This window comes from Rhinopithecus bieti, unplaced genomic scaffold (assembly GCF_001698545.2).
Source record: "Rhinopithecus bieti isolate Rb0 unplaced genomic scaffold, ASM169854v2 scaffold_46259, whole genome shotgun sequence".
NCBI classification, from domain to species: domain Eukaryota; kingdom Metazoa; phylum Chordata; class Mammalia; order Primates; family Cercopithecidae; genus Rhinopithecus; species Rhinopithecus bieti.
In genome coordinates this window covers 327,153-348,599 of record NW_016818844.1, presented here as the reverse complement: position 1 = coordinate 348,599, position 21,447 = coordinate 327,153, and the positions used below count along the sequence as shown (strand labels likewise).

General features: G+C 43.3%; 1 protein-coding gene across 1 annotated transcript in view; it reads left to right on the top strand.

Annotated features, from left to right (window-relative positions):
• The window catches only part of SLC35F3 (solute carrier family 35 member F3), a 412,317-nt gene extending 406,804 nt beyond the window's left edge, over positions 1-5,513 (top strand). The window contains exons 7-8 of the mRNA XM_017857712.1: positions 1,017-1,083; positions 3,784-5,513. Coding sequence (XP_017713201.1) covers positions 1,017-1,083; positions 3,784-4,273 — 557 coding nt within the window. The 3' untranslated portion in view covers positions 4,274-5,513. The remainder of the gene's footprint in view (positions 1-1,016; positions 1,084-3,783) is intronic.
• The last annotated feature ends 15,934 nt before the right edge of the window (positions 5,514-21,447 follow it).

Genomic DNA, 21,447 nt, shown 5'->3' with positions numbered 1-21,447 from the left:
TCAAGACCATCCTGGCTAACATGGTGAAACCCCGTCTCTACTAAAAATACAAAAAATTAGCTGGGTGTGGTGGCGGGTGCCTGTAGTCCCAGCTACTCGGGAGGCTGAGGCAGGAGAATGGCGTGAACCTGGGAGGCGGAGCTTGTGGTGAGCCGAGATCACGCCACTGCACTCCAGCCTGGGGGACACAGCAAGACTTCATCTCAAAAAAAAAAAAAAAAAGTTGCCTGATAAGTGTCAATGTTCAATAAATACTATAGAATACCATAGATTATCATTATTATTAATGTCATCATCATCATTGTCTCCATTACTTGATATAAGTCTAGAACTAGGCAAGAATGCAACCAAGGAGGTGACTTATCCAGTTTCCATCTAAAAACACAGCCAGGCACAATGGCTCATGCCTATAATCCCAGCACTTTGGGAGGCCAAGACGGGAGGATCACTTGAGCCCAGGAGTTCAAGACCAGCCTGGGAAACTTGATGAGACCTCATCTCCAATAAACATTTAAAAATTAGCCAGGTGCAGTGGTGTGCACCTGTAGTGCCAGCTACTTAAGAGGCTGAAGGGGGAGGACCACTTGAGCAGAGGGGTTGAGGCTGCAGTGAGCTGTGATTGCACCACAGTGCGCTGCACTCCAGCCTGGGTGATAGTGCAAGACTGTGCCTCAAAAAAAAAAAAATTTCCCAGAGCTCCTGTTCATTGCCAGTAGCAGAGAAAAGCAAAACTGGTAAGATGGTCCCAGTCACCTTTGCAGTGGTTACCATTTCCAAACTTATTTCCCTTCTTCAAAACTCAGGGAACAGAGGGGCTGAGTACTCAGAATGTCTGCTGCTGGTCCCAAGTCCTGGAACCCCCAGAGGAACTCTGAGTTCACTGAATCAGAGCAAAGGGTCATTGTCACTCCTATGACTCCAGCCCCATCAGCGAAACCTGGGTCAGATAGGCCAGCAGGGAGGTAAAGTACAGAGCAGTTGTGAATAACACTCGTTATTTACATTCTTTATTTCAGCATTCAATATTGTATTAAATTTTGGAATTGCTGTTACATATCCCACTCTGATGTCTGAACGTCCAGCGTACCTGTGAATGCAGGGAACCCTATGCGCTTTCTGTACCTGCACATAAGCACACACACACCGTCACCCACTCACACAACATACACACATTCATACATACACAGCACACACATACACACATTATACATACACGCTCACACATGCCCACACAACACATCATACATACACACTCACACATGCACACACATACACACACACTCATGCATACACACACACTCATACACACACGTACTCTCACATACATACTTACATATATTCTTGCTGTGCCTCCTATAGAATGCGTGTTTAACCGTCTGCCAAAAAAAAAAAAAAAAAGCATTTAGGTGCAATGTTAATAGTAGTTATATATGCAATATTTTCTCCATAATGGGCTGATTTTCACATACCACTTCAAGATACAGTAAGTCTAAAACTATCTTGATCTAACTGGTATGGGGAGCAGAAATGAATCTCATCAGCATTATTAAAAAATGTAGGCAATTATGTAGCAGAAAAAATGTAACTTTTGCAGGTAACTTTCTGGAGGAGAAAATTTGCTCAAAGCATGAGGTAGAAACACGCTGACAAGCTGAAGAAGCGTGAATGTGATTTTTCCTGACCTCCAGGAAGACAGGGAGGGAACGTCCTTTGCCCAGGAACTCGGGACCGCCCTTTGTTTTCCCCTGGGGACTCGTTGCCAAGGCACACAGTTGACAGCTCTTTCAGAAGCTTGTCTACACCTGCCCCTCACCACCTTCCTTTTCCTGGCTCACACGGATAGGAATTTTGGATTTTCTTCCCAGAACCTCCTGGCCTCACACCTGACCTCCCTAGGCATCCCTCTCTCAGCGAGAAAAGGGCTGTGAATCTGTTCTCCCCAGAACACTCACTCCTTTGTCCCTAGCACAGCTTCCTCCAAAGCCACCTCCCAAATCCTGCCACTTTCAGGCCATTAAAAGATCACCGCCACCCCCACCCCAAGGGAATGGCAAACCCTTATCCTGTTCAATGCAGTGGTGAATATGCCTGCAGGCACCCCAATTTCCCAAGCCTGTCCCCATGTTTCCCACCGCTCCCATTCCATAGGCCCTGGACCTCTCTGCCCCACCATGGCCCAGACTCCTCTGGAAGGACTGCCTCACAGCGGCGGCAGTGTACCAGGCCTGGGGGAGGCGTCAGGAGACAGGGCTCGGGCCCAGCACCACCACAGCCCACCTGGAGATCTGTGGTCCCAACACATCTGCTCTCTGAGCCTTAGCTTGCCTCCCCTGCAAATGAGAAATCATACCTACCCTTGCTACTTTGGCTAATGTGACAACCAGATGAAATAATCAATGAGACAGCATTTCAAAATGCAGAAAGCACCTGAGCTCCTAGACAGCTGGTAAAAAAGGAAAATGGTCCAGACACTGCAGGCTTCTGAAAAATCTCTTGTCACCATTCTCCCCCTACCTTCTTTGCATCTTTAGTTTGTAGTCACACCGTGTTCCTGTCTCCAGAAGGCATGTTCCAGTTGTCTTGTATAGAAACTTACTTTGAGTGTACAATGTGACCAGGTGTTTGAGAGATTAATTAAAATAATTTTTCATTACTTACCTGGAACATAAAAGGTTTAATGATGAGTCCAAAAAAGAAATCCCAGGCCACTCTTGATTGGAAGAGGGAAGCCGGGAAACCTGCTGCGTATCTCACTTGTCAAAGCAGAGTCATTGCCCGGCTTTTGGGTTCTCCCTGACATCTGCTCACGGGACTGGCTGGTTGGTTCTCCTTATCTGCTGAATTAACAGAATGTTTAACCAATATTAAAAACTGAAATACGGACCAGGCATGGGAGCTCATGCCTGTAATCCTAGCACTTTGGGAGGCCAAGATGGGATGCTTGCTTGAGCCCAGGAGTTCTACACCAGCCTGAGCAACATGACAAAACCCCATCTCTACAAAATAATAATAACAATAATAATAATAATAACAAAAATTAGCCAGGCATGGTGGCACCTATAGTCCCAGCTACTCAGGAAGCTGGATGGGAGGATCACTAGAGCCCAGAAGGTGGAGGTTGCAGTGAGGCCTGATCGCACCACTGCACTCCAGCTTGCATGACAGAGTGAGACACTGTCTCAAAAAAAAAAAAATACAGTTGACCCTTGAACAATGTAGAGAGATTGGGGGCACCAACCCCTGAATAGTTGAAAATCCACATACAACTGTCAGTTCCCCAAAAACTTAACTACTAATGGGGTACTGTTGACCAGAAGCCTTACTGATGAAAAACAGTTGATTCACATATATCGTGTGTGTTATTTGTATAATATATTGTACTCTTACAATAAAGCTGAAGAAAAGAAAATGTTATTAAGAAAATCGTAAGAAAGAGAAAATCTATTTGCTACCCATTAAGTGGAAGTGGGCCATCATAAAGGTCTTCATCTTCACGGTCATCTTCACACTGAGTAGGCTGAGGAGGAGAAGGAAGAGGAGGGGTTGGTCTTTCTGTCTTGGTGTGGCAGAGGTGGAAGAAAATCTACGTGTAAGTGGATCTGTACAGTTCAAACCCATGTTGTTCAAGGGTCAAATATGTGTATGTGTGTGTGTGTAATATCTATGTATCTATCTATCTGTCTATCTATCTATCTATCTATCTATCTATCTATCTATCTATCTATCTCTCATCTCCTCAATTGCCCTTCATTCACTGTTTTTAATCACATAAATCAATGTTTGAACTACCAAGTCAGTTTTGGGAGGTGACATACAAATGCAAGGCCTCATACCAGAGAGGTTGTATAAAGTTAAGAGTGATTTACGAGAGGTAACCCCAGCCCACCTGGAACAAAATCATACTGAGGAGAATCCTATGGTCCAGGCAAGACCACAACACTGCCAGACAGAGGAGGATGCCCCTAGGCCCTGCCCGCTCTCCGGGGACATGCCCCCAGCCCTGCAGCTAGGTAACTTCCATGCTCTGTCTCCCACAGTGATTGATCACTACACCAGTCAGATCGTCTTCAATGGGGTCCGGGTCATCGCCATCATCATCATCGGCCTGGGTTTTCTCCTCCTGCTCCTGCCAGAGGAATGGGATGTGTGGTTGATCAAGCTGCTCACCCGCCTCAAAGTGAGGAAGAAGGAGGAGCCTGCAGAAGGCGCTGCTGACCTGAGCTCAGGACCTCAGAGCAAGAACAGAAGAGCCCGCCCTTCCTTCACCCGCTAACACCACTCCTCTAGAACTCGGTGGTAATGACTGGGAGGTCTATTCCTGCCGGGAGGAACCTCAGTTGGGTAAGGTGTACATACCTGTACAGTTTTGGTCATCTGCGGTAAGTTCTATGGTATTTATTGGCATGTCCAATTTGCTTGCACTTTTCCACATCAGACCTTCCACTAAAGGGTACCAATTCAATACAAAAGAGAAAAGAAGAACCTCTCAGTGCTTTTCCAACGAATGTAAAGTGGGTTTAAAAGATCCCTGCATAGATCGTTTTGGATGGCTGACATTCTTGACAAGTCAGGGCAAGTGTTTAGAATCTTAGCAACTGAACATGACATTGTACACTGTGATTCTTTTTCAGCTATGGTAGGTCATATTTTGTTTTATACCAGAGCTGTACTCTTAATTTTAAGGAGTTTCAATGAACCAAAAGATACTGTCAATTTATTTGGATGGATGGATGGAGGGATGGAAGAAGGGAGGGAAGGATGTCTGGGATGTGAAGAGGCAAGGCAGAAATGGATGATGAACATCAAAAACTATCAGAGGACAGGTCTGTGCCAGGTACCAGGAAGGACAAGATAAGTCCAAGCCCCGGCTGGCCTGCTCTCATGTGTCTGTGTAAGATCGTGCAAGAGAAATCACAGTGCCTTCTACAGAATTTTCGTCTTTACCTATGTGAAGCGAGGTGACGTGATACGTCACTGGCGCCGTCTTATAATTTAGATGTAAAAATCTTTAGAAACAAATAAAACTCTCTATATATGTGTATGTCTGTGTACAAAAATGACAGAGCTGATGGCCAGTGTATACGGAGTGGCCCAGGGTGTACAATACCCATATAAGGTACCTTGTGCAGGAGGGGAATTGCTGGCTGCTTTTACTTCCTGACCAAGACTGAAAAATTATTTACTGAAATCTGTAAACCTTTTTATGAAACTTTTAAGCACCAGGCTGTTTACTTACACAATTTAGGTCTGCCAGAAAATTCTATCTGTGATAGATCTGTAAAGAGGGTCAGGGGTTAGAGTTTACTATTTTTGAAGTTTACATTGTTACATATGAAATGGAAACATTATTTTGAAACGTTGTCATAACCCAATGGTGCATTCTGTAACCATGGAGTCTTTTGTTTCCTGGGGGAAAGGGGCATTCATGACCTGAAGTTTTTAGCAAATTATTATTCTCAGTTTCCATTACCTGTTTGGCCAAACAGATTAATAAAATATTTGAAAAAGAAGCATCAGTGCTGTCTTGGTGGTCACTCTTTCCCACTGCACCAGTCCTGAAGCAGTCCTCCCCACATTCTGGCTTTTTCTCAACTGCACCTGCCCCTAAGAACTTTCAAGGTGGGTAAGCCAGCCCATCTGTCTCAAGGAAAGGAGACTGTAGTGTCGATAAAATTGACTTTTGCGCAAGTGAAACGCAGAAGCATCCCCAAAGCCTCACAGAAGCTCTAAGTCCTGGGGCAGCCTCTCCCTCCCCTCCTTCTCCCTGTTCCTCTCCCTCTCCCTCAAGGTACCTGCCCTCTGCTCAGCCCTGCCCGTGGCTTCCTTCTCACTTTTTCTTCTGAACAGGATCCGCAACTCAGTTTATACTGGTCTCTAGGTGCCGCCCAGAGCGGCAGCCCCAGTCCATAAATCTACCCAGTCTTCCAGCTCAGCCCCCACAGCCACCTGCCTGCCTCGGGCATCCTAACCTAATGCTGGCTTTTTGGATAATTTGACTGATCCACTTCAGTAACATTATGCAGCTGTTCCAAGCAGCTGCTATGCCGGGGGCTATGAGAGCCAGTGGGTCTCATTCTAGGGCAACAGAGGGCCAAGTACTCTAGGAAGGGGTGTGAGCCAAGGGGAAATGAGAGCCTTTTTAGTACACCTCATCCCATCACCCACACCTAGAGCGTTACACTCCATGCACCACATGGACCACTTGACACATGGACTCTAAACCTGGAGAATCTTGTTAACCAGAGTAGAGAGCTCCCCTACCCAGTGTGTCCAATCAGGCCTGGGAGTGGGCAGCTGGGGCAGCAGGATGCTGGGCTAGTCACCTCCACCACCCTGTTGAGGCTCCAAATCTCAGGGAGACAAACAGATATTTCCTTTGTAAGCCTGAGCATGAAAAAGTGGAAAAGCCCTGCCTTGAGGTAGGTTTGTCTTATTCTCCCGTTGGGCAAAAATGATCATGAAAACCCAAAGGAGTTGAGACCATGGACTCAAAGGGCTACGTGCACACCTACATTCGTGGCAACACTCTTCACAACAACCAAAAGGTGGAAGCGACCCACGTGCCCATTGACAGATGGATAAAGAAAATGTGGCACAGCCATACAGTGGAATATTATTCCACTTTAAAACGAAAGAAAATCTGAGCCAGGTGTAGTGGTTCACACTCGTAATCCCAGCACTTTGGGAGGTGAAGGCAGGAGGGTCCCTTGAAGCCAAGAGTTCAAGACCAGCATGGGCAGCATAGTGAGGCCCTCTCTTTACAAAATAAAATTCAAAATTAGCTGGGCATGGTGGTGCATCGCTGTACCCCCGGTTATTCGAGAGACTGAGGCAAGAGGATCCTTTGAGCCCAAGCGTTCGAGGCTGCAATGAGCTTGGATCACACCACTGCACTCCAGCCTGGGCAACAAAGCAAGACCCTGTCTCAAAAAAGGAGGAGGAGGAGGAGGAAGAGGAGAAAGAGGAGGAGGAGGAGGAGGAGGAGGAGGAAATTCTGACACACGCTACAATATGTTGAACCTTGAAGACATTATGCTGTGTGAAATAAGCCAGTTACGAAAGGACAAATACTGTCTGATTCCACTTATATGAGGTTCCTGGAGTAGTCAAACTCATAGAGACAGAAGTAGAATGCTGGTTGCCAGTGGCTGGGGAGAGGGTAAATGGAGAGTTATTGTTTAGTGGGCATATAGTTTCAGTTTGCAAAGATGAAAAAAACCTGGTAGCGATTGTTGAACAATGTGAACGTACTTAGTGCCACAGAACTGTACGCTTAAAAATAGTTTAAATGGTAAATTTTATGGCACATGCATTTTATCGAAATTTTTAAAGGGACTATGAAGTGTAACTTGTATGAAATAAAATGGTTAGAACGCTCTTGTGGTCCTTTGGATACATTCTAAACCTGAATTGGGGTGTGGGGAGGGATGAGTTCAGAGATTTCTTTCCAGAAAGAAAAGAGCCACAACCACAACACCTCCACTCCCCACCGCGCCAGAAGGTTTCCAGCACGGGGATGCGCTGCGGCAAACCTAGAAGGAACCCAGAAGCGGAAAATCCTAGATAAGAGTTCCTGCGGATGGAACAGCGGGGCGGCTCTGAGATGCAGGATCCCTCCCTGCTCTGCTGGGGAACTGTCTGCCCTCTAGAGGCGGGTTTGGGTAGCAACTAAAGAATGTTTCTCTTTGGGCTCCTTTAAAAAGGGAAAGTAAAGCCAAGATGGAAGGTACGAGAAAGCAGACCGGGTCTTCCCGAAGTCTGCTGCTGATGAAAGAGGCAAAAAGCGCTGGGAAGTCTCTGCTCTCTCCTCTCTTGCAGAATGTGATCGTTTGGAGCCAGAGGGCATGAAGTGACCGGCTGGCCACCTTGCCACACCAAGTCAGAGCCGTCCCTAAGAACCCACACCTGCTGTACAGACCCTGAGCTCCTGCTCTTCTTGGGCCTTCAAGGATAAAGAGAGGTAGGCAGGAGGAATTCATGGCCAGAGACTTACCACCCCATGGAACAGATGTGTTTCTAAATCTAGCCGAGGTTGCATAACATGGAATTCTTTATCTTCAATTTTGAAAACAAACGGTTTGTCCTAAAATTAGAATGTGGTGGTGGTTGCACCATTCTGTGAATATACTAAAACTCAATCAACTGTATAATTAGATGAGTGAATTTTATGATGTCTGAATTATATCTCAATAAAGCAGTTTAATAAATAAATGGTTGCCCCACAAGATTTTTTTTTTTTTAAGAGATAGGGTCTCACTGTCACCTAGGCTGGAGTGCAGTGGCACTATCTAGGCTTGCTGCAGCTTCAACCTCCTGGGCTCAGGCAATCTGCCTGCCTCAGCCTCCCAGGTAGCTGGAGCCACGGGCATGAGCCACCACACCTGGCTGTTTTTTTTATTTTTTGTAGAGACAGGGTCTTGCTATGTCATCCAGGCTGGTCTCAAACTCCTGCACTCAAGTGATCTTCCTCCTTGGCCTCCCAAAGCTCTGGGATCACAGGTGTGAGCCACCAAGCCCAACCTCCACAAAATGATTTAAAATTTCTTTATGAAAATCTCATAAGCAGAGAGGACATTTGTTGAGTTGTTTGTGTTCTTGACTGCCCAGCACCTGATACCTGTTTGAAATAGCACCTTGCTCTTGCTGTGGAAGCTGAAGGAAAAAAACAGAATCTCCATTTCGGATCCTCCCACAGCACAGGAGAGGCGAGGAGGGTGTGAACTGGAGCTGGCTCTGAAGCAAGATGCCAGACCCCAAAGAACAGCCGAGAAGGTGGTGCTGACTGGCCAGCTCCTGAGGGCCCTGCCGGGCCTCTGGCCTCTTCCCACCATAAAGGACTATGGTTCCTGCCCTTTTGCAAACAGATCCTTTGAACTCACAAAGTCCCAATGGGCTTTCCAATCAATTCTCTTTTGTTGAAGTCAGCAGGACACCATTTCTGTTGATTGAGTCCAAGAACTCTGAACAATATATGTGAGAGAGCTGGGATGTTCAAAGAAAAGCTGAACATTTGTTTATTTGAGGTTTATTTGTGTGTTTTAACTTTCTGGTACACTTCTTGAAACTGGGCTTATTATGGTCTAGCAGGACTCCTAGGTCAAACTGCTTTAAAGAATGGATAAAAATGGCTTATAAGAAATGCATCAATGACATATACGTAAGGAGAGCTTAAAAGCTCCTCGCTCTTCTTAAAATATTTTAAAATACTTTTAAAAAAATAATATTGTCTCATTCATATATTTTGTGCACTCAGCATTGCCAAATTCTTGAGAACATCTTTTCTTGAGTTAAAATAATGGTAAACCAGCTGGTAAATTTCCTCCAAATTATCAAAACTTTGGAGTTACTAGAATTATAGGAAATGAGATTTAATGTAAAAACAACTTAATGTGTTAAAAGTTTTAGCTCAAGCCTTTTTTTTTCTCATACTGAAAAAGGTACATGCTTCCTGTAGAATATTGAGAAATACCTATAAACACACAATCTAGTAGCTGTCATTGTAACTGTAGGAAGGGTAGCAGTAGCCTGTGAGGATATGACAGGGGAGCGATCCCTCTGAGAAGGCCTCAGGCACACTCTCTGGGAAAGAGGTGAGGGCAGGGCATGCCCGTGGGAAGCTAAGTGTACACCCCTGCTTAGCTCTATACCTGCTCTTCTATCTCCACAGAAAAGACAATAAGGAGAGGCTCTTGCCAGAAAAAAAAACATTAGAGGAACTTACAAACCTCCAGAAGGAAATTCCAGGAATCCCCAGCGTTTATTTCTTGTTGGGAATAGAAGGGCAGCTGGCCACCGAAGCCTTTCAGTGTGTTCAGAATGTATGGTCTGCACGTCATAGGGGGATCTCAGAGACTAGGGAGAGACAACCACTGGAACCGCTGTTTCTAAGACCCTCCTCATACCTGCCCACGAAAGCGGGAATGGGGATGGAAGGCCGCACTGGGGAGCACTGGCTGAGACATGACTCAGGGACCCACGCGCCTCCTCCCTGCGGCTCTCCCCTCCTCAACGTGCAGCTTTGCAGTGGCGAGCCAGAGAAGCAAGGGGAAGAGGTGGCTCACATCACTGCTGCTCAGACTGGGAAGTGTTTGAACCCTCAGGGTTTAGTTTAAACTCCCAGGCCAGTGTCCACACAGCAAGGTGGGACAAATATGGGGATTAAAAAAAGAAACCCGGCCAGGCGCAGTGGCTCACACCTATAATCCCAGAACTTTGGAAGGCTGAGGCAGGTGGATCATTTGAGGCCAGGAGTTCGAGATCAGCCTGGCCAACATGGTGAAACCCCGTCTCTACTAAAAATACAAAAATTAGCCAGGTATGGTGGTGGGTGCCTGTAATCCCAGCTACTTGGGAGGCTGAGACAGGAGAATCGCTTGAACCCAGAAGGCAGAGGTTGCAGTGAGCCAAGATCACGCCACTGCACTCCAGTCTGGGTGACAGAGTGAGACTCTGTCTCAAAAAAATAAAACAAAGTAAAATAAAAAAGAAACCCAGCCAGATGCAGCGGCTCATGCCTGTAATCCCAACAATTTGAGAGGTGGAGGAAGGTGGATCACTTGAGCTCAGGAGTTCAAGACCATCCTGGGCAGCATGGTGAAACCCTGTCTCAATAAATAAATAAATAAATGAAAGAAAACCTATCCATGCATGACGGTGGCACTCTTTTTTTTTAATTTACACTTGTTTATCAAGGATTAGAGTATAACTTTTTAAACTAATTTATTTTGTCCCTCAGACCACTCTCTTTTGGCACCTTCATTGATGGGGACTATAAACCCCTTCACACCAGCTAGATATAGCTATTCCTCCAGTGCTCCTGCTCTCCCTCTGTTATCTGCTTTCATTCCCATGGTGAGAAATTGAATTTCCGGCATATCTTCCTTGTAGGGAGGCTGAGAGTCTAGCACCTTTTCAGGATTTTGCAATTATGTGTGCAGTGCCGGTAGCTTGCTGTATGGTCCTGTCCCATATGTTGAGTTTCCTGAAAGACACCATGTGTGAGTATGTGTGTGTGTTTGCCACATTTACTGTGTTGTTTTTGATTATTATCTCTTTCCCACCAATTAGACTTTTGCTATTTGTTTAAATAAATGATCCCTGTAAACTAGTCACCATAGAATAATTACTACCTCTTTTAAATGATATCATTTAGAACCAGACATATAATCAGCAAGGTGCAGTCTGGTGACTTTCTTCATTCCCCTATTGCAAACAGTTACCTCTTAGGCTGACCCTGGTGTTTTTCTCCAAAGCTTAATTTAAAAAATTCAAATCTTACCATTAGCATCACTTTAAAGTCCAAAGTACATTTGGACATTTAACTGCCCCCCCTAGATTTGACTCCCCTAAGGCCATTATTGTATCACAGGTTTTATGGGTTACTTTTTTTTGTTTTGTTTTGTTTTGTTTTGAGACAGAGTCTCACTCTGTCGCCCAGGCTGGAGTGCAGTGGCCAGATCTCAGCTCACTGCAAGCTCCACCTCCCGGGTTTATGCCATTCTCCTGCCTCAGCCTCCCGAGTAGCTGGGACTACAGGTGTCCGCCACCACGCCCTGCTAGTTTTCTGTATTGTTTTAGTAGAGACGGGGTTTCACCGTGTTAGCCAGGATGATCTCGATCTCCTGACCTCGTGATCCGCCCGTCTCAGCCTCCCAAAGTGCTGGGATTACAGGCTTGAGCCACCGCGCCTGGCCTATGGGTTACTTTTATCTAAATTTTATCTCAATTTTCAGATAGCATTTACTTTCCTTTTTAGCTGAAAGAAAGTGCTTTCACACAGCCAGACAAAGTCCCATCAGCTCCCCACGGACCCAGTGACTCGCCTCTCATCCTCTGCAGCGTTGACTGTGGGTCGTGCACACTTGTCCATATTTCTAAATCCTAGGTTGACAAATAATGTACTTAGCCACCCTCACTCCCTGAACAATCAGAAATGGAGATTTGGCCAGGCACATGGCTCTTGCCTGTAATCCCAGCACTTTGGGAGGTCAAGGAAGGTCCAGGAGATTGAGGCTGCAGTGAGCTAAGATTGTGCCGCTGCAGTGAGCTAAGATTGTGCCACTGCACTCTATCCTGGCGACAGAGTGAAACTCTGAGAAAGAAAGAGAAAGAGAACAGTGCACAGTCCTTTCATTTGCAATGAATTTTCAACACCAAAAATATGTCATATGGTCTCACACCTGTATGAATTCAGCACACACTGATGCCCACTTTATCATCTATGTGTTTCTAGAACTTAGTCTCTTTCCCTTAGTTGATAATCTTTGTTTTCAAATTCTTAAAAATAAAAATCTCTCCAGGTTCAGGTGCAGAGGTATGGCAGAACAGTGTAACGGTTAATAAAATGAAATTTGCAAGCAGATAGAACTGGATTCAAATCCCAGCTCTACTATTTATAGTTTTATCTCCTTGGTCAAGTCATTTGACATCTGAGTCTCAGTTTTCTCACCTGTAATATGAGACTACTAATCATCTCTGCCTTACAAGGTTATCAAAGTAAAGCAAAGTAATACATATAGACGCTTAGCACAATCCCTAGACATCAGTAGTTGCTCAATGAATGATAGCATTTACATCATGATCACCAGCAGCATCATCATGGCTGGGCTGCCAAGCTTGAGCAAGAGCGCCTCAGCCAGGGTTGTGGCTGTATTTCCCTGGTTCTCATTCTACAATATCTCTTCCACTCTCCTTCTTTCCCTCTTTCCCGCTCTCTACTTTGTCTACTCCCATCACATGGGGATGCCCATCCCTTTCCATCCAAGGCTACCTTCACCCTCATTTTCATGCAGTTTTGTGTCTTTAATTTTTACCTCTTTGAAAATCTTCTCTGCCAAATTTCAAATCTGAGTTTTTCACTATCTTACACACATTTCTCCCAATGTGTCCTAGCAACCCCCCATCCTAACATGTCCAAAACTAAACACACAATTATCTCACTCAAAAACCTATTCCTCCTTCTTAACCTATTGACGTGAATTGGTATCACGATTATCTTATTTTCCCCAGCATAAAATCTTAATACTGGTCTTTAACTTCTTCCTCACTCGTACGCTAGCAATCACTGTGCCATACACTCCAAGACAGTTACATTATGACTCCAAAGCATCTCTAGAAGCCTCTCCTCCACCACCACGTTACTTTATACCCCAGGACAGACCACCTAGAGCATAGTCAGAGTCTCCTGATCATTCTCTACACCCTGTTGAGCTGGGATTGCTTCACTATCTTACACAAAGATCTTGAGTAGCTTCCTGTACTTTATTAAATAAACCTTCATTCCCTACCCTGAACTCACGGCCCTCCATAATTTGGCAGTTGGTGACCTTTCCAACTCATCTGTCACTGCAACTACCACTGTCTCCTGCCCTCCAACCACATAGGACTGTTTACTATTCCTCTAATATATCCTATCCTCTCTTGTCTTGGTAATATGATTCATTCCACATGGGATCCTTCCTCCCCTTCCCTCTCTTTCTGCCTGACCAAACCCTACATGTCCTGAAATATCTACTTTACATGTTTCCTCCTTAATGAAAGCTTCCTCATTCTCCCCACAAGAATTAATATTCTTACTTGGTGACACTCACCACTGCCACAATTTCTCTGTCTCTTCTGCCTTACACTAGAGTGAAGACTTACCTCCCCTTCTAGATGTAAATATCCTTGAAAGGAAAGAAAATCTTGCTTTGTGCTCCTTATTCTATTACCCTAGGCACACAGCAGAATCCCATACAGTAAAATATAAATGTTTGTTGACTTTTTTAAACTTTTAAAGTAATTAAACATAATTTGTAACAGAGTTGTAGTCCTGTCAACTCTCCCTGACAGTGAAAAGTGAACTTCTTGGGTATCAGCTACGGCCCATCATCAACCATCATAGAATCCTCCCAGGATCCTGTCAAATCATGATTCGGGTTACCTGTCGCATCCAAACTAATCCCAGTATTTTGCCCCAAAATACTAAGATTCATGAAAGTGCTATCAAATAACCATCTTTTAAAAATAGAAAATAACAAATGTGGGTGAGGATGTGAAAAAACTGGAACATTGTAAATTGCTGATAGGAATGTAACTTGGTGCAGCCACTGTGGAAAAGCTTTGAACTTTGTCAAAAAGCTAAACGCAGGATTACAATATGACCTAGCAATTCCACTCCTAAATGTGTACCCAGAAAAATTGAAAACAGGGATTCAAACATGTACTTGTACACCAATTTCATTGCAGCATTATTCACAGTAGCCAAAAAGTAGGAACAATCTCAGTGTTCATCAACAGAAGAATGAATAAATCAAATGTGATATATACAAACAATGGAATATTATTCAACCATAAAAACGGATGAAGTTCTAATACATACTACAACACGATGCGTCTTGAAAACATTATGCTAGATGACATACTGTCTGATTCCACTTATGGAAGTAACTAGAACGTGAGATACCCCTGGACTTTCTGTCATAGTGACTGAAAGGAGATTAAAGATTACCAGGCCGCTGAGGGAGCGGGGAAAGGGAATCATTGCTTACTGGGCAGAGAATTTCTGTTTGGGATGAAAATGTTTAGAAACAGACAGTGGCGAGAGTTATATAACAGTGTGAATGTAATTAATGCCACAGAACTGGACAGTTAAAAGTGGTTAACATGAGAAATTTATATCTATTTTGCCACAATTACAAAAAAAAAAAGCATGAGCTATTAGTAAAGACAGGTTAAAAAATAAATTGTGATAAGTACTATGAAGGTTATGTATACAAGGATAAGTGGAATAGGACTAGAATTAACTAATGCCTCATAAAAAGAAAGAGACTGGACAAGACTTTAAAGAGTAGATGCCATTTTAGTAGTAGGAGTAGTAGCAGTAATAGTAATTTTCCAAAATAGTAGTTTTCCAATAGTTGAAAATTAGTGGTCTGCAAGTTGGCTTTACATGCAATGATGGCACAGAGTTGTTTTATTTGACTGCATTTTTAAACACATTTGAGCTAATATTTTTTTAATTGGAAGATTTCACCTAAGAATATGGATTTCTGGTTTCCCTTGAAAGATTTCTCTTGAATGAAGCTTCTAGCAATTTTGAAGCCTGAATTTCACACCAAAAGTCCGCTGAGCCCTGGTTGTGGCTACACTCTTCAGCCAGAGCCATTCACAGGTATCTGTGGGTATATTTGCACTGGCCTTTGCTCACTTGCACTGTTTACCTGGTGCTATGGTCTGAATGTTTGTGTCTCTCCAAAATTCATATGTCAAAATCCTAACCCTAAAGGTGATGGTATTCAGAGACTAGGGAGCTATTGGGAAGGTGATTAGGTCACAAGGGCAGAAGCTTCATGAATGGAATTAGTGCCTCTACGAAAGAGGACCCAGACAGCTCCCTTGCTGCTGCCACCATGTGAGGACACAGTGATAAGGGGCCCTCTATGAATCAGGAAATAGATCCTCATCAGACACAGAATCTGCTGTTGTCTTGATCTTGGACTTCCCAGCCTCCAGAACTGTGAGAAATATTTCTGTTGTTCATAGGATTATAAGGAATTTCACAAGTCTACAATACTTTGTTACGATAACCTCAACAGACTAAGGTATCTTGGCTCTGTGGGTCTCTGAGATTGCTACCTCTGCCATGGAGAGTTTAGAGGCACAAGTGCATAAATTAGATAGATAGGTAAATAGATAGATGATTGATTAGACGATTGATAGATGATATAGGGAGATCGATAGAGACATGTGGAAGCATATTGAGAAATAAACAGTGCATAAAGTGTGTATGTGTATCTATGACAAAAGATAAGGCTGAAGAGCTTTGTAGCACCCAAATCATAAACATTCCTTTCAAATATCCACTTTTCTGACTAATGCATAAAGTGACTATGACTAAAAGGAATGTATGCCAAACATCCCATTGGGGTGCTGTCTCTTCTTCACAAAGCACCACGATGGGACTCTCAAGGAGCTGGCAGCAGACATCTGTCTAAACAGTTCACAGAGAGCAGAGCCAAGGGCAATTGCACACCAGCAGAGCAGGTGGAGGCGGGTTGCTCCTAGAATCCCACCTGGGACTGCCCATGGGCGCCACTGGTCATGTAATTAGCTAATGGAGCTGAGAGCAGGCTGCTTTCCAAAGAGAGATGTGACCAGATCAATCAAGCAAGCAACAACACAAATAGCAAAGAATCAATACAGAGGGCATTTTGCTTCCCTGGACAAGGTCTGGCAGAGAGAGTTCAGCGTGAATGTCTGATGAAAAGCCAGCAAGCAAAAAAGTCAAAACTAAAAATAGAAATTCTTTTAACTTTTATGGGAACTCGGAAATGTATACTATGTGGATGATTTTATTAACACTAGCATTAATAATAGATGTTTGCAGGAAACACTACATATTTCCTAACAACTCAACCATAGGGAATCCTACCACTCTTTAAGGCTGTTGCCAGGTTATTTTCTACTTCACTTACAATGAACAAATCAATTCTAAAAATTCTATGTATATTTAAAAGCACATTAAGGATTCAATACATTTACCATTTCATGGTAGCAGTCTGTCATTCTCATGTATAAATCTTGGAATTTTCCTAAACATTTAATAATAAAGTTGAGCATGGTCACACATGTCTGCAGTCTCAGCTACTGGGGAGGCAGAGGTGGGAAGATCACTTGAGCCCAGGACTTTAAGTCCAGTCTGAGCAACATACAGACACTCTACCTCTAAAATAAACAAGCAAACATTTACTACTAAAAACTAAAGTGATTTCATCATCATATATGATGTTTCGCCATAATTCATTACTTCTGAGGTTCTACATATTAAATTAAACGTTCAACACAGTTTCAGCTTCAAAATTACAAGAAATAGCAGCAATTGCGATTCCACTGGCTGGCTCTTTCATTACAGTCTGTACTAGGCCTCCGAGCATCTGACCGACTGGGGAACAGAGAAGATTCTTTAGAATTGCTTTGGGGTGCATGTCTATATCTATTCACTTACCACCTTGGTCACTGGAAAACCCTGAGACAGTCATTCTTTTGAGGCATAGTACATCACCTCTGGAAAGCCCTATTTGAAATTCAAAATCAGTATCTGGAAAGAGCCACACATGGAGTTAATATAGCCCATGAATTTATATAACCAGAAGTAGCTTAAATGACTTCCTCGCAGTGTGCCCCTAAAAGAATGTTACATAGGAAAGCTAGGGTTTTTTTTTTTTTTTCAGACAGAGTAGTCTTGCCCTGTCGCCCAGGCTGGAGTGCAGTGGCGCAATCTCGGCTCACTGCAACCTCCGCCTCCTGGATTCAAGCGATTCTCCTACCTCAGCCTCCCAAGTAGCTGGGATTATAGGCACATGCCACCATGCCTGGCTAATTTTTTGTATCTTTAGTAGAGACAGGGTTTCACTGTGTTAGCCAGGATGATCCCGATCTCCTGACCTCGTGATCCGCCCACCTTGGCCTACCAAAGTGTTGGGATGACAGGTGTGAGCCACTGTGCCGGGCCTTTTAAAAAATTTTTTACTCAGCTGTCTTAGTTCAGGCTACCATAACAAACTTATTTTTCATAGTTCTGGAGGATAGAAGTCCCAAGATCAGGGTGCCAGCATAGTTGGGCTCTAACGAGGGTCTCTTCCAGGTTGCAGATGGCCATCTTCTTCTGCAGGGGCTCACACCTATAATCTCAGCACTTTGGGAGGCAAAGGCGGGAGGATCGCTTGAGCCCAGGAGTTTGAGACCAGCCTGGGCAACATAGTGAGACCCCATCTCTACAATATTTTTTATTTAAAAAATAAAATTTAGCCAGACGTGATGGTATGTGCCTGTGGTCCCAGCTGCTTGGCAGGCTGAGGTGGTAGGATCACCTGAGTCCAGGCGTTTGAGGTTTCAGTGATCCATGATTAAGCCACTGCACTCCAGTCTAGGTAATAGAGTGAGACCTTACCACAGAAAAACAATTACCACCAGACTCACCTCCCATTTGGTGGCTTACAAGAACAGGCAAATGTTTGCTCATTCTCACCGGTCTACAGGCGATTGCACTTTGGCTGACTTAGGCTGGGCTCAGCTGAGTGGCTCTGCTGCAGACGAGGATCTGTCTGGGCTTGGCACCAGGCTGAAGGCTGGGCTCAGGTCTGTCCATGTATGTTTGTTCATGCAGCAGCTATAGGGGAACTTTAAACAACAGAGGAGAGAATGGACCCATGGAGATGATGCCCAGTGAGTAGTGGGTCTTCTCAGGATTCCCCCTACCAGGGCAGCATCAGGCTCCAGAACCTGAGAGCATGTGTTGAGAATATGCCACCCTAAAATATGCTGCTCTGGCATATTGACTATTTTGAGTAAAAGGCATTTGAAAAACAGCTAGCACAAAAAAATTTACTCTGACCTTCCTTCCCGAACTTGAACTTCTGGACTTACACAATCCTCCCGCCTTGGCCCCCAAAGTGCTGAGATTACAGGCAGGAGCCACCACTCCTGGCCTGATCTTCCTTCTGTTTCTTAAAAACTAGAGATGAAATTACCATGCACAAGATGCCCTCCCCATACCAGAAGGAAAATGTCATTCTTATCATCAAGGGCAGAAAGTCAAAGCCAAGGGAATTCTGTACAGACCTTGTTAAAATAACTGTTAACTTCTTTTAGCCTCCCCACATAATTTAGTTATTTTTCTACAACTTACTACTCTTCGTCCAACTCAGTATATAAGTGTTCAACTCTAACCGCATCTTTGGGTCTTCATTTCTTTTTAAAGGCTCCCATGTCATGTAAAACTTGTCTTAAATAAATATGCCTGCTTTTCTCCTGTTGATCTGTCTTGTCAATTTAATTATAAGGCCCAGCTGAAAAACCCTAAGAGGATAAAGGTAAAATTTTGCCTCTCCTAAATGGGTGAGGATGGTGGAGGCAGAAGCCCAGTGAAGACTAAAAGAGTGTATTGTCTTCAGAGTTTTAAACACATATATATAACAACATATACATACATATACACACACACAATATAGATACCTAATAGCTTATATATACACATATATATGCTTCAAATCAGCACATTTATTAGTCTTTTTTTTTTTTTTTTTTTGAGACAGAGTCTTGCTCTGTTGCCCAGGCTGGAGTGCAGTGGCACTATCTGAGCTCACGGTAACCTCCACCTCCCAGATTCAAGCAATTCTCCTGCCTCAGCCTCCTGAGTAACTGGGATTACAGGAGCCCACCACCATGCCTGGCTAATTTTTTGTATTTTAGTAGAGACGGAGTTTCACCGTGTTGACCAGCCTGGCCTTGAATTCTTGACCTCAGGTGATCCACCCGCCTCAGCCTCCCCAACATGCTGGGATTACAGGCAAGAGCCACCGCACCTGGCCTACTTAGTCTTTAATAAGCCTTGTATTCTATGCAGAGATGAATGCAGGGAATTCCCGGTCATCAAGCAGCCCCTGACACACCCAGACATCACTGAGTATCCTCTTTTAGGTTGTATCAGAATCATTGCCACTGGCTTTCCACATACTTCCTGTCTTTCCAACACCTGTAGAACTACATAGTGCTACATTTAAACAATATACTAGAGCTAAACAATGAAAGACAGCAATAGCACAATGACAGTAAAGGCAAAGGAACAGAACTTGAGTTACTTCAATTCTTCTTTTGTTCTGTGTGACCAGTGGAAGCCTCTGTGTTTAAAATTAAACAGAGAGAAAACTGCACAGTGTAATATTTTGTTTGGTAAGTACAAACTTTGGTTTACACATGAAATAGTTTACTGATTACTGAATATATTTAATAGTAAAATGTATTATTTTGTTAATTGTCAAAATTGAAGGAATCAAGAAAATAGAATCAGAGATACCATTTATTGGATTTTGGTTTTGGATGTGAACTTTCAGGTAGGATTAATCAAACACAAAATATTTGCAAACAGCTAGATTTCAGGCTTAATACATTGTTTAACATCAAGCTTTAAAGTTGCATCTTAAACATCTAGGCAAAAAATTTGTGCAGAAAGGTTAGCAACTATGCAACATAAAGTGAGAAAATGTACATACACATGGAACAAATAATTACATTTCAGAGAAGAGTTCAAAGAGAAGTTACAAAAGCAGCCACGTTGCCAGAAAAAATCACAAGAGCAATGTCTCAAAACCTTGAGTATTTTCACCAAGAACTGAATATCCATTGTAACCCAATACATTACATAATGGTAATGTTCACTATGATTCCATGATGTCTTCTGACTGTTTTTTTGTTTTTTTGAGATGGAGTCTCACTGTATAGCCCAGGCTGGAGTGCAATGGCATGATCTCGACTCACTGCAACCCCTGCCTCCCGGGTTCAAGTGATTCTCCTGCCTCAGCCTCCCGAGTAGCTGGGACTACAGGCGCCACCATCACCCCTGGCTAATTTTCGCATTTTAGTAGAGACGGGGTTTCACCGTGTTAGCCAGGATGGTCTCCATCTCCTGACCTCGTGATCTGCCCACCTCAGCCTCCCAAAGCACTGGGATTACAGGCATGAAACCCCACACCCAGCCCTTCTGATTTTACAAAAGAAAACCTTCAGAAGTTTTACAAATATAAGAAATTTATGATGAATTTTCAGATATAAATAATCTAGTGAAATGATTTTTTGACGATAAAGATGTTTGAAAGTTGCTAGAATTGAGCCAAAAGAAATGTGGACCATATTGCAGTTTCTGGAATTCATTGTGAAATGGGGTTTTGTGAATATCCGCCAATCTTATACTTACTGAAGTCAAATAAAATATAGGGATGAATCTCTAATTTTAAAGCATTTTATTTAGGAAGCAATAATTGCAATTTGGGGCACATATACCAGGTGGCCTTCAGTATGTCTGAAGAACAAAGAGAAGGCTGTACATTTTATGAAAAGGGGAGATGTTACTTATTGTTTTCCAGAAAGTTCACTGGTACCAGTAAAGTGTTGGGGAGCTGGCAAGCTCTGATTGATGAGTGACGATTGTGGAGAAAACGTGTCTAAGAGTCTTAGCAAGTTATTTCAGCAGCTATTAGATAAAGCCAGTTTCAGGCTACAGCAGGCAGTTTCAGCAGCCAGACTTGCAGAGAATTACATTCTTGGATCAATTTCATGTGCCCTGAGCGCTTTTGCCCTTTAGCCTCATGATTCTGATTTAGTTGGATATGACAAGAATTACCCAATTTGTATGATCAACTTTCCACACCCTTAAGGCTTTTCTAAAGATTCATATATATTTTCTTTATATGAAAGAATTTTTTTAAGTTTATACTAATAAGTATTTTATCAACTATGATTGAAGATAAAAGGATATATCTGCCTATACTATCTATAGATAATGATTATATATAGAAGATAAATTTTTATAAGGTCACTGAAAAATTTGCAGAAGTTAAGGCTTGAGAACATAAACATAATAGTTAATTCATTAATTTGATAGCTCAATATGTAGGAATACATTTGTTTGTT